General features: G+C 45.3%; 1 protein-coding gene across 1 annotated transcript in view; it reads right to left on the bottom strand.

Annotated features, from left to right (window-relative positions):
* Positions 1–1776: 1776 nt before the first annotated feature.
* PEX14 (peroxisomal biogenesis factor 14) overlaps positions 1777–12959 on the bottom strand; it is a 76216-nt gene continuing 65033 nt past the window's right edge. Inside the window, exons 6-9 of the mRNA XM_026053678.1 lie at positions 10314–10416; positions 8864–8961; positions 5860–5951; positions 1777–3537 (exon numbers count right to left, since the gene is read on the bottom strand). Coding sequence (XP_025909463.1) covers positions 3072–3537; positions 5860–5951; positions 8864–8961; positions 10314–10416 — 759 coding nt within the window. The 3' untranslated portion in view covers positions 1777–3071. The remainder of the gene's footprint in view (positions 3538–5859; positions 5952–8863; positions 8962–10313; positions 10417–12959) is intronic.

Below are 12959 nucleotides of genomic sequence, written 5' to 3' on the forward strand. Positions count from 1 at the left end.
CTGTTTTCTGCAGGCAAAGGGTTTGCTACTTGGGCTTCTCTCAGCTAATATGATGCCATCCTCAGTGCCTACCGGCCATTGGGCTAACCCTTTCACAGAGTGCTGATCTATGAAGCTTCTAGCCAAAAAAGAAAAAAAAAAAGAATTAGTTAGAAGTCAGGCTACACAGTTCAAAATACTGACCCCAAAACTGCTGCTATGCTAGAAAGAAGGAGAAGATACGAGAGGAACAGCACCCATGATTTCCAAAAATACCTACTTGTAAGAACGACTGGCTTCTTCCAACTTCTCTGCCGATAGGTTGGAATCCTCAACAAAACTCCACCAGGAGCTAGAGGACGAGAGGTAGCTTTTTGAGCAACAAGGGCTATGATGGAGTCTGCTGAGATTCATGTCAGGTTGGGGAAGGAAAAAGCAATAACCAGTGGTAAGGGTTCTAGGAATGAAGAATTAAGGGTGGGAAAAAGGCAGACGAGGAAAATTGCCCTTTATTGCTGCACCAGAAAACTTGAGGTAAATGAAGTGAACACTGGGAACATGGAGGAAAAGGGGGGGAAAAAGGAACCCGCARGATGCTTGTACTGTAAACCTCGTAAGTCACTCTGCAAGGCACATACCTCAGCAACATATTTTCCACATTTCACCGACTGCTGTTGTCCAGGCACTTTCTATTTTCAAAACCTTCTATGTATATAAAATGTACACAGGCAGGACAATACTTTTTCATTATTTCCCCGCATTCAGCCTTGCTTTCTTTTCACGGCATTCTTGGCTTGTAGAAATGAAAAGCGCCATCTCTCAAGAAAAGCCTTTGCTTTAAAACATTTTCAAATTTTCCCGTTTTAGCTAAACGTGACGTTCTTTGGGAACGTTAAGCGGCAGAGAGAGATTGAGAAGGAGAGGGAGAGAGACACACACGCACTCACTCACTCCTGGGGAAGATATTCGTCCATTTAAGGAATGAGAAATCATCACATTCAACAGCAGGTCTAAATACAGTAATATGAAGGTCCCTTTCGCTCCCCATGAGCGGGAAAATGTCACTGTGTACCAGACACCCAAATACCCAGGAATCAAGCAAATCCCTCATTTTTAAGAAGGGAGCCAAACGTTCCCGTTGGAAGCAGACGGGAGTGCAGGAGCTCGGCGCTGCTGTACCCACCATGCTCTCCACGGCGTCTGGGCTAACATGGCAGGGCTAGCACAGTCACGGGACACCGCACGGCATTCCCGGCAGGAAGATAAGCCGGGGGGCTRTGGGATATCTCACGCGCTCCCTTCAGCACCTCCTGCTGCAAGGGGTGCCCGGGAGCAGGACGCAGCTTTGCGGGCCCCACAGTGCCTCCTCCTGGGAGCAAAGGGACCGGCCTGGCTGCATTTCACTCCCAAGACGATGCACCCAGCTCTCCCTGTGCACTCAGCGAGGCAGCCTAGCCCTGCGCTGCCGTTACAGCTATTTATATTGCACTTATTACTGCACTTAGGCCATTCTGCACACTGCCTCCTGCTGACGTAACCTAGGACTGGAGCAGCTTAAACACAAACCAAGCATAAGGGCCCACTGGAAAACATTTTGTAAGCAGTGAATTTCTGGAATTTCCCCCCTTCCCTCCCTTTACCACCCCGCATGCGTATTTCTCCCCAGAATAAGAGCCACAGTAATCCAGTAACAGCCTGGTGTTAAATAGTGGTAACTCATATTTATTACAATTATATACAATTGTATTTTATATTTTAAATCTATACATGATCACACAGACGAGCACGCTTGCTTGGTGAGGAGAGGGTGACTCAGATGTTACAGGAACTGCTCTGCTAAGAGGCTCTGATGCAGTGAATAATAATTGGACACCACCATTTTACCAGCTGAGAACACAATGCTGCAAATGAGAGGTTTCAAAATTCACCGTTTTATTCTCTGTATAGCCCCAATGGGGTGAAAAAAGGCTGGGCTGGGCAAGAAAGGATAGTGGCGTACCTCAGAGCTGGAACTGTTCTTTCTTCTGCAAAGACTGCTTGGCTGAAGCAGGCACCTGTCTTTGTGTAGATGCAGGTCTCAGGTGATCGCTTAAGTTGGGTTTTCTCCTCATTTAGGGAAAAAATAGGCTAAGAACCATTGTGAAGATTCAGAATTAACCAACTCTTTCAGCATCTGATTATCACCTCATTCATTCATTCATTCATGGGAGCTATAAATAAATTTTAAGATGTCAAAATCTGATGTGAGCTCCGTTTGCCTTTGGAGGAACAAGGGTAATAATTGGGGTGAGTGGGGTCATCTTTCAAMGCCTTCTTTCACTGGGAAGGAATTGGTAACAAAGCCACTTGTTCTCATGCATTTTCCTGTGGCCATGAAACTCGGGCTTGGATACCTAGCAAGAGGCCACTTTGATGAGTGGAAGGGAGCCTGTGGGGTGGGAATAATGTTCTTTGGACCCCACAAGAAATTTAGTGTTTTTAAATGCTGGGTTGTTTCAGGAATTTGAGGCTTGACATAAGGCTTGGAAGTAGGTGGCTGAGTGACATCTAATGAGGAATTCAGGGTTAAAACCTTCTGATTTGGAGATGGAACATCAATTATTTTCAGAAATAAAAAAGAGCGTTATTTTGGAAAACAGTGTGAACTGGTTCAGGATTTATGTGGGATTAAAGGCTTGTAAAATAGAGTAGCTCGGGATAGCCTCATTTCCCAAACTGGACAGGAGGACTCTAGGTTGCAGGGAAGAGGCTGACCACTGCAGAGGAGATGCTGGATGTTTCTGAAAGATGACTGGCTTCTGTAGCTGTGCTGCATGGTAAGGCGACTGGCTTCCAGCCTAGGCTGGGACCCCAGGTCATGGGGAGAAGGTGGGACTGGGAGGGAAGGAGCAGCCACTGCAACACTGCACAGCCCTGCGCTGAAACAGGGCCCACCTTGTTTGCTGGGCAATTATGACCCTATTCGAGGTCAATCACAGAAGAATCACTGGAGGGGATGGGGGGCACTTCTCTCCACAAAATGGGAGAGGTACCAGGGACAGTGCAGGAGGCTAGGGAAGATGTACAGCAGCTGAAGAAGAAAACAAGATGCTTTAGTCAATCTCATTCTCATTGCTGGCCCCTTCAGGTCTTCGTAGCTTCTCCACTTGCTCGTTGATCTGCCCATCTCCTCCTCGCCGGTCCTCCGTCTGGACTCCCAGACATTCCTCCTCATCCACGTGGCTCACGTCGTCATCCTCATCGTCCTCTTCCTCCTCCTCATTCCTTTTGTTTTCCCGTTTCTCCTCCTCACCCTGCACCTCCATCCGCACTTGGCTCTTGACGTCAATCACTGCCTTGTTGCCCTCCTCGGCGCTCAGCAAATGGCAGCCAACCTTGGAGGCCTCGGGGCTGTGATTCTCCTTGACYGGCGATGAGGTAGTAGACTCGTTGCTCACGGGCGAGATGTCGCTGCTGCTGTTATGATTGGCAGCAATAGGGTTAGAGGGTGAGCTTGGCTTCACGGGGATCTGCCATGACGGGATCTTAGGAGCCGAAGGGGAGGGAGGGAACTGCCTCCTTGGGGGGCAGAGGTAGAGGAAAAGAAAAGGAGAGAAAAGGGGCTTTTATTAAAAAACACTGAGGGGGTTATCATTAGAGAGAAGGGAGGCATTCATTCTGGGGGAATCATGGAAAGCAGGACTGAATTTGCAAGTCTCCTTTGTTATAAACAAATAAAACCAAGGCCACTGCACTTCTGCAGCCAGCATCTCCAAGTGCTTTACAGGCACCCAGTAACTGAGCGTGCGCACGGGGGAAAAGCTGCTGCACACAGCTGGGCACTGCTGAAAGGATCTGGTTTGGCAATCTCACAGACWAAGCTGGCAATCAGAAATGCTACCCCTGGAAAGACAGGGGTGCTCAGTATCCCTTTATACAACAACCACTAATTAATTGGTAAAGAAAATTCCCACTGGAGCAAGAAGTCAGAGGCATTAGGCCCTCAGGTCTGAGCCAAGGAATTTCACCATCTGGCTCTCCTCTCCACTGCAATACAGAGCCACTGCCTGCTGGCTCGTCCCAGACCGGGGCCTAGCTCTTAGTCCCGGCCTGCATTTCACATGTTCGGGCCAGAGCTTGGCTTCTGCAAACTGGTTCAGCTTCCCCCAGCTGAATGCGCTCGTACTGCCTTGCACCAGCAGTGCAAGAGCCAGCAAGAGCTCCTGCTGGCTCTTCTGTCCTCAGCGAGGCCTCTCCAAGTGGGATTTAAGGAACTGACAGCACCCAGCTAATGCCCACCCCTCAAAGGAGAATCCAAGCACTGAAGAGGACACGCACAAGTGCAGCAGGGAGCACTGGTGCCTTCAGAAAGTTATCCATCATGAATAACAGAGAAAAAGTCTGGTATCTCCCAGGCAAGCACGATCCTTGCTCATCCATGTGGGAAGTGGGAGAGTGCAGATTTTAACTGAGGAAGCTCTGAAGATGATGCTGCGTGGGAAGGAGTTCACATACCCCTTAGGAACTGCCTAGGCCAAGAACAAGACCAGAGCAGACCAAAAACGCTGGCTGCTCTCCTCAGTAAGCACTCAAGCAAGAAGATTTCACTTGCCTAGTTGGAAACTCAAAACAGTAGTTGCAGCCCCCTCCTGTCTCTGCTGCCACACCAGTCCTGGAGGAACTTGGAGTGCAGGGAAGGATGGCATCTCCTGCTAACACCTGCTTTATTCAACCACTGTCATAGATGCTATCATGAAATTCAATTTGGAGACTTTCTTGGCTCCAGTGCTGCTGCCACCTGCGCGCTGCAGAAACATTTGCCTTTCTGTAAAAGCAAACACTCTTATTTTTTCCCAAAACACTTCTCCCCCAGCTGCATAAACCAGGGATTTCTCCCTAATGACAGTCACTCCAGCTTTCCCAGTGCTATCAGCTGCTATCACCCTGCTGCTGGCCAGCAGCAGACAGCTGAAAGGCTGTGTGTGTATAAATCAAATCGAAGAGGAAACCCTCCTCAACAAAAAGACGAAGGATGGGTAAGCCTCTGTACCTGCTCCTCACCCAGCCTGACARGTAGAGGCCTAACGAGATGAACAGGTCTGTGATCCCTGAACTACCTCCCCACGGCTGAAGAGGCATCGCTAACTTGTGTTCCCTCCCCAGTAATAATGCTACTATGAAGTAGCTCAACAGCTGGTAACTGAATATGTGATCCCAAGCACCCAAAGCTTTCTACAATGACTCCTGTTGGCAATACGAGGGTTACGGAGGATTAAAAAGATTGTTAGGGAAGGAGGCAAAGGAGTCATATCAGAGTGAAAGGATCAGCAGCTGAAAGGCTAAATAAACTCTGAAATATATTCTAGAAAAAAATAAAGGGATTTTTATAAGAATTGAGATCTGATCCTTGTTCTTATGACTGTCCCACAGGCTGGTGCAGCATATGATGCCTGTATCTGAGCTAGCCAAGGGAGAGACATGGACCCTACTCAAGTGTGATTCTGCTCATTCTGGTTATGCCCCAACTGCAAACAGGCCAGATGAACTGGATCCAGAACTGCCTCTCTCTCCGTAACACAGTGTTATGGAGATGGGTGGCTCAGACCGGATACAGTCAACAGCTAAAACTAGGCGAGAGGGCATCCTACCTGTGGTGAAAACCTGAGGAAAAATCTTATTAATTACCCCAAACATTTGGTGATTTAAGGCAAGCTTGAAAAGCATTTTGAGACCTGCAAATAGAAGGTGATAGTGGAGTGCAAAGTGGGGTTAACGGCAATAATAACAGGATAGGTACAGAACTAGTTCCTTTTGGGAATGCCTTTCATCTCAATGGCCGAGAGAACCCCAGAAAACAACCCTTTCCCCACACAATAATCTGCTTTCATATTCCATCCATACCGGTTCAGGAGGAGGCCTTTTAGTGAGTAGATCTCAGATTTCAATTCATTAATATTCTGCGACTCCAGAATCCAGTTAGTGGAACTTGTGGCCTATAACATGAAAAAGGAGCAAAAATCAGAAGCACGAACTAGGAGACAGCTCACGAAAATCATTTTTCTATCTTGCCTTCCCTCTCCTCCCATGTGAGAATCTCAAGAACCAGGGAAATACAAGCCCTATCATTTAAAATCGCTCCCGTTGGGACAGAAAGTCTTCTACAGTGAAGAAGGACCTCAGTGGATTCCCACAACCATCAGAAAAATAAAAAAATAAAAAAATAAAAAATAAAGAGTTTTTGTGGGGTGTTAATACAATTTGAGTATTTGCTTTCGGTTTTGAGAACAAATTTATCTTGTTTCCAACCTAAAATGCATAGTCACTGTTGAAGCATCTCAAGGGGACCTTTCTGTTTTCCATTACAAGCAGCCCAGCACTTTCAACTTTTTTAGACCAAAACAGGTCTGCATAGGAAGGTTTCCACCAAGTCAGGCATATAGCAAATACAAAACRGTAAACCAAACTGTTTGACACTGAAACTATGGTACCATTTCTAGAGAAGAACTCTGAACCTGAAAGGCAGTGGGATTCACAACAGAATTAACACAGAAGTTACGTAGTTACATAGAAGAGCATACATAGTGCAAAACAGAAGCAAGTACTGCACTCTTTCCTGAGCCTGAGCTTAGCTGAGGCAACGGATTCAAATATCATATACAAATAAGTACAAATAACAAAGTGCAAGTCCCCTCATTTATTCCTCCGAAACCACAAAATAAAGGCTCGATAAACTGCACTGTGGGGCATTTCAAAGTTGGACTGATAAATTGGTGCTTGAAAGCTCCCCAAACTTTCCCCACTAGACGTGAACAATTAGAGCTTCCCCACAAGATCTGAACAATTAGAGCTCTGCTTGGGTTACCAGATCGTATCGTATCTCCAGGAAGCAGCTGGACTAGGACTCTCCTGGATATTTCAAGGCAATGCATGCAATTTGGTGGGGACGGATGATAAGTAAGTCATGGAAGGCTGGTACAGCTGTGGCCAGCAACGCACCAGAGCTGCTGTGGGATGTCAGGCAGAGACTAGAGCAAGGTGACAACTGAGGAGAACACTCCTATCACACTGCTGGCAATTCTTCCTTTAACTCTTTAAGGAACTGGAGAAATGAGAAGAGCATTCTGAAGGACAGACCATCACCTATGGTTCCCCCATCCTATCTCTACAGGAACTTCTATAGGGAAGGGTTGTGTATGGAATGAAAGAATCACATCTAGCACTAGCATTTCCCATAGCTGTTTCTGTTAGCAGCTTCTGGGAATCAGTCCATCTGTGACCACCTCTGCAGAGATAATCCTAACAGACTCCCCACTGAAGGAAGGTAGGGCTGAAATAAGACATCAAGTTCCTACCAGATGTAACTAGGACTGGTTGCTGCTACTTAGTCTTTACAGAGACTTCATCCAGTCCTGAATAATCCCCRACACCTTCGCAGGCAGCGCTCCTCTCAGTGACTACTGGGCTGTGAACTCAGCGAGCTGGGAGAGGCTCAGGCTCTGGTAGCTGTGATACACACAGATTCCTTCCCTTGGGATTCACACTCCCAGCCCTCAGCCAGCCAGAATGCAGGAGCCACTGTTCTGGCTCTCCAAGACCTTGAAAGCTACAGCAGCACATTAACAAGGGAGTGATTTCCACTCACTGGTCGGCAAAGGACTCAAATTTCCAAAACACATATGGTGCCAGATGCCTAGGATTTAGAAATAAAATCTGACATCTGGGGCTTTTTAGCCAGTGTCTTTAAAAAACAGTTGTAGAAAATTCAAGCCTTGAATTTTTATGTACGTTTTTTAATTACTTAAAGCCCCTCTTTTTAATTTTTTACAGCATGCCAGTAGGAGTTTGAAAAGCAGATATAAAAACTTACATTACAGCTGAGAAAACACAGCTTTTATTCTTTGGTTTGTRGGGTTGCCCAAGTTTTCCTTTGTACACATGAGGTTTAGATATCATAACAATGTGTGCTACCATTTTAGAGCAGAAGGGAGAAGGGGAGGGAAGGAAAAACTTTTCTAAGCGTCTCTAAACCACCAAGGCACTTATGCCCTTTTCCCTTCCTTAAGCTCAACATGTGGTCTTAATCTTAACACTTACGACCTGAAAACAGTTTTCCAATTTCCGGACTGGCTCCAAGCCACCGACAGGCCACAGTTCCCAAGAAAAACTCAAGTGTTGTGACCATAAACTGGCTTTCATATTTGAGTTTACAGCTGGGCCACTGAGGGATTCCTACAGCACAGCGTACACGCCTACACTGAGCTGTGGCCCACCAGCCACACACCATCAAAGAGCTTGCACAGGACTGAAATATAGGTAAGGGAAGAAAACAACTGCTTCTGCTATAGGAAAAAGGTGGGAAAGCATTTTGTAAGGGATTTCATAGCAAGAAGATAAAGCCCTCTCTGTACAAAAGTAATTCAAAATTTCTTCTGCTTCAAAATACAAGAGCATAGGGAAAATATAAACATGACAATGCCACRCTACCCACAGATAAGGCCTCTGCACAGCTGGCCTTTACCTCTCGCAGTCAGTGGACTGAAAGGACAGCTACTCCATCTCAATTGCAATGCAYGTTGCCTGGCTCCCTGCCCTCCCTCTGCATGTGCAACATACTTGTAGTTTCTGGCATGGGTAGGAGCTACAGAGCTGATAAGAAGTCAGGGGCTACAAACACAAAGCCTGCATATGACACTGTAAAACAAAATCCTCTCAGAAGCTAGATGTATTTCACTGGGCACCCCATTAATATCCAGTGCTTTGAACAGACAGCCTAGATAATGCCAGGTGCRGACAAACTGGTGGGTGGGGAATATGAGATGAAGGATGGCTTTATGCACACAAAAGAAGCCATCCATGTTCCAAAGGAGATGGGGATTTTTCAAGGTGGAGAGCCAGGGGTGGGTACCTTGGAAGCAGCCAGCTCCTGGGTGAGCTCCTGGATTTTCTGTTGTTGCTGTATTAGCAGCTCCTGAACAGCTGCTAAAGTTGTCTGTAACTGAGTCACTGTGAGGGGAAAAGCAGGAGAGTGTTAAACTGAGATACAAGCACACATACACACACACGTCTCTCCTGTTGTCTAGCTACAAGATGCCTCTATTCCTACTATATCTAATTTATCTACGCCCGCCTGCTCACTTTAATCCATATGATTTATCTGCACTAYGGGCAATCTACCTGCACTGCATCTAACCTCCAGTATTTCTAGTTTATCTTTCCATTGTATAGATGTCTATAGCCCACAGTATATCCATCCAAAACCTCTCCCTTCTAATTATATTGGTTTATGATTTGTACATCTCCCTGAACTTATACAAYGTTTGTATCATTTATCTATCTTGGGCCTCACACAGGCAAACTCGGAGGCTGGCTCCAAGCCGGAGAACGGGCTGGTCTCGGGACTGACCTTAGGGTGGCAGGAGAAATGAAAGCCGCTTTTTTTTCTCTCACTCTCCTCTAAAAAAGTGCAATTAGCATCTTCCCACCCTCAGCCCACCAGCTTCTTCTCCCTCAACACTTTTAATGAACTTACTGCTAAAACCCACACTTTTCGCCCTTTCCAYCAAYTGGAAAGACAATTGCAATTTCCATCAATTTCCATCAATTCCATGCAATTGCAATTTCCATCAATTTCCAAATTTCCATCAATTGGAAAGACAATTGCAATTTTCCCCTTTGCATAACAGAAGAACACCCTGTGTACCCCTCCTGGCCCAGGAAACACTGAAGAACTTCTACTGGACTCCAACTCCTGCTGCAGGAGCACTTTTTTCTACTTTGGTGCTTTACCCAAAGCTTCCAGCCAGTAAACAAGCTGATAAAATAAAGTAAAATTAAAAACTCTATTGGTGTGACAGGTAACAGCTAATCCAGGCCGTCATTAGGGCATCAGGTAATGAACAGGTGCCCTATAGAGTCAATAACAGCGAAGGTGGCTGAGGTCAGGGAGGCACAGTAATTACAGACTCTCCTGACTCTGCTTTGGGTTTTCAGATGGAAGGTGGGGGGAAAACACCAAAAAAAGCCCCTGAAAACATCAGAGAAGCAGAAATTAAAAATGAACTTTACAGCCCTCCGAAAGGCTGTCATTTTATTCCCCTTATTAATATTCTGAGGTTGGGAGCCTTTCCGTAAAAACATAATTAATTGAGGCCGCGCCGACAGTAAACAAGCAATTTCAAATTAAACCGAAATGACGGCGGCTTCATTTGCAAATGTGAACAGATTCTCAGAGCAGATAAATGAAGTCACCATGTAAAGCGAGGATGGAAGGAAACAGAAGGGTGGGGGTCTTTGTAGAACGGAGGAATGGGGAGAAGGGCTTTGAGGGGTGAATTGATGGAGTCATTAATCTTTACCTGTCTGTGTCACACTGCCACTCATCTCAGAAATGTTTGACTCAATCCTCTGAAGTTGTTTCCTGTCCTCTTTGCCTCCCATGATGAGAGGGAGCAGGTATTTCTGCATGGAGTACAGAAACTTTCTTAGGAAACAAGGATCTCCAAGGCCTTTCTAATCTATCTGAAACTTTCTCAAAGCCCTCCACCCAAACCTCATCGGTCATCACAGAGCCAGTGAACATCTCTCTGAGAAAATAACTTCTTCCCAACATAGTTCAAAGAAGTTTTAAAAGAGAAAACAGAAGGGCTTTGGTCAGAATTTTCGGCATGTTGAAAAACAGTTCCTAACTTTATTTGGAGTTTCCTGGAACAGCTCTCGGTGCAGAGAAACATCCATCATGTGCAGGGTACAATTTCAGKTCTTGCACTCTCTGAGGAGGACACACGGACATATAGCATTTGAGCTACATCCATCAGGCAAGAAGTGCAGAAGTGGGGAGGAGAAGGAAACACGGACACTGAAAGGGCCAGGGAAGCACAAGCAAAGGAATGAGATGTATTATAAAATCTAATGAACTCTGGGGGAGCATTAGAGTGGTGGAGAGATCCAGAGAAATAGTGAAGAGAAAGGGAAGCGGAGTAGAGTTAGTAACATAGAACTGAGGAACCAGGGCTAAAGGGAGTGAGAACCAGGCTCCTAGAGGAAGGGACACAGCTCACCAGTGCTGTACACAGCCTTGAAACCTATCTCCTTCTGCCCTTGYGGAGGAGGAATTTGATCTAATAGGTCACAGCTCTCCCCTAATTACCATGGTGCCTTCTGCAATGCTGCACATCTGAACAGAAGGGGCACTCCACCAAGCACAACAGGACAGTGAAAGAAAGGCAAGGGAGGATGCTCTAGGATGTTGAAATGACTACCCTGGAAGTACCTAACTGTTCTTSAGCCTGATTTTTGATGTACATCCACCCTCTGTAAAGGCATATATACAGGACCATTTCTGAGACAGGGCTCATTATCCAAACTGACGTGTGGGACAGCGTCCTTTCACACTTACTAGCACTGCCTCAACATTTCCCTGTCACTATATGCAGCTCTTATCCACCCAAAGCACATGTACACACACATGTTCATACTCAGACATTCTGAAAGCCCAACGGTTTTTGATAATTTCCATAAACAGCTCTCTTCTAGTCCTCACAGAACACACATGGACAACTACGTCTCATCCTAGTATCCTATCTTTCACGTAAAARTCTATTTGCAATTCCCCCTCAAAATCCCATGAAGGGCAGTGGGAATTTATCAACTGTCTCCGAAGATTTCTTACTCCAATAAAAGAATATGGGTCTCTGCTAGGCACACAATATGTCTTATGAGGTTTGGATAGACAGCAGAGCAAGATCCGTAAACAAGGAGTATAGCAGTAGGATATATTAACAGCATCAGTGACATTATGCCAAAAAAAATATATAGATAGATATATAAAGCATCAATATCTGTTAAATATGTGTAATTGTGTAATTTAGAAACAGCAATGTGTTAATGTCTGCAAGGCTCAGTAGCTGTTGTCTTAACATCTGTCTAGACACTTATCAATCCCAAGAATGAAAAAAATCATTAAGATTGGCATCACTACGTTACTGTAGTTACTGTAATAACCAAGGGGATAATGTAGCTCACTAAAGAGCCGCTCTCTACAGTCATGGAAGCTTCCTGCCATAGATGGAACATGTTGTCAAATCTCGCCTCCCTATTTTGCCCCAAGACCTAGAACATTAGTGACAGGGAAAGATAAGAAAAGTAGTTTAAAATGAAGGATAACACTTGATTTGTAAAACAGATTTTACTAAACAGGCCAATAATTGCTAATTAAAGAAAAAAAACAAACATGAAAATCAAAAACTACTTGTTACTTGTTATCACTGTCCCTTTTTCAAACATAAAACATACTTCTAATGGACCAAAGGCCTTTACACTCTGATGTGTTGTCATGAACAGTTGGGGAGTTTATGCCATCCTATATAGGCACAGAATGTGACTGTCTCCCAGAAGACATTAGCTAATGTCACTTACCACAGTGCTGGAGAGCAAATATGGAGTAAAAGAACATGCTGAGCTGGAGAAACATCACACAGGAAATTAGGAAGGGCAGCACACACGCAAACACATGCTTGCTCTGCCCTGTACTAAGTACAACGCAGTAGGAATATGGATGTAGAGCAGAGCAGGAGGTTGGCGTCTTCTTTTCAATTTTCTGACCAGGCAAAGTAGGTTCTTTGCTATCCCATGGTGCAGACCCAGCAGTAGACAAAGCATTAGCTGGGGCCACAGGACCTGCCTATGATGCTAGTTTCTACTGGCCAATGATGGCAAATCCTTTTATCCAATTGCGTTCCTTTTCCCCAATAATGAAAAAAGTATGATGAAAAATAACTTCTTTCTAGCAGTTTGAGATCTACTGTTAAAGAATTGTTTTGTTTGCTTGCCACTTTTTGACTCTGCATTTCCAGGTTAACTGTCTCAAACATACCAATGGCAGTGTCAGCAAGAGCAGATATTTCACCAACTGGAACTGCACTTGGAATCAATACAATCATTTGGACACAAGTGGCATAACGTTGCTCTCTCCAAATACAAAACAAGCTGTTGGGGTAGTGGGG

Source organism: Nothoprocta perdicaria, unplaced genomic scaffold, assembly GCF_003342845.1.
Source record: "Nothoprocta perdicaria isolate Ctin4 unplaced genomic scaffold, notPer1 scaffold_117, whole genome shotgun sequence".
NCBI lineage: Eukaryota > Metazoa > Chordata > Aves > Tinamiformes > Tinamidae > Nothoprocta > Nothoprocta perdicaria.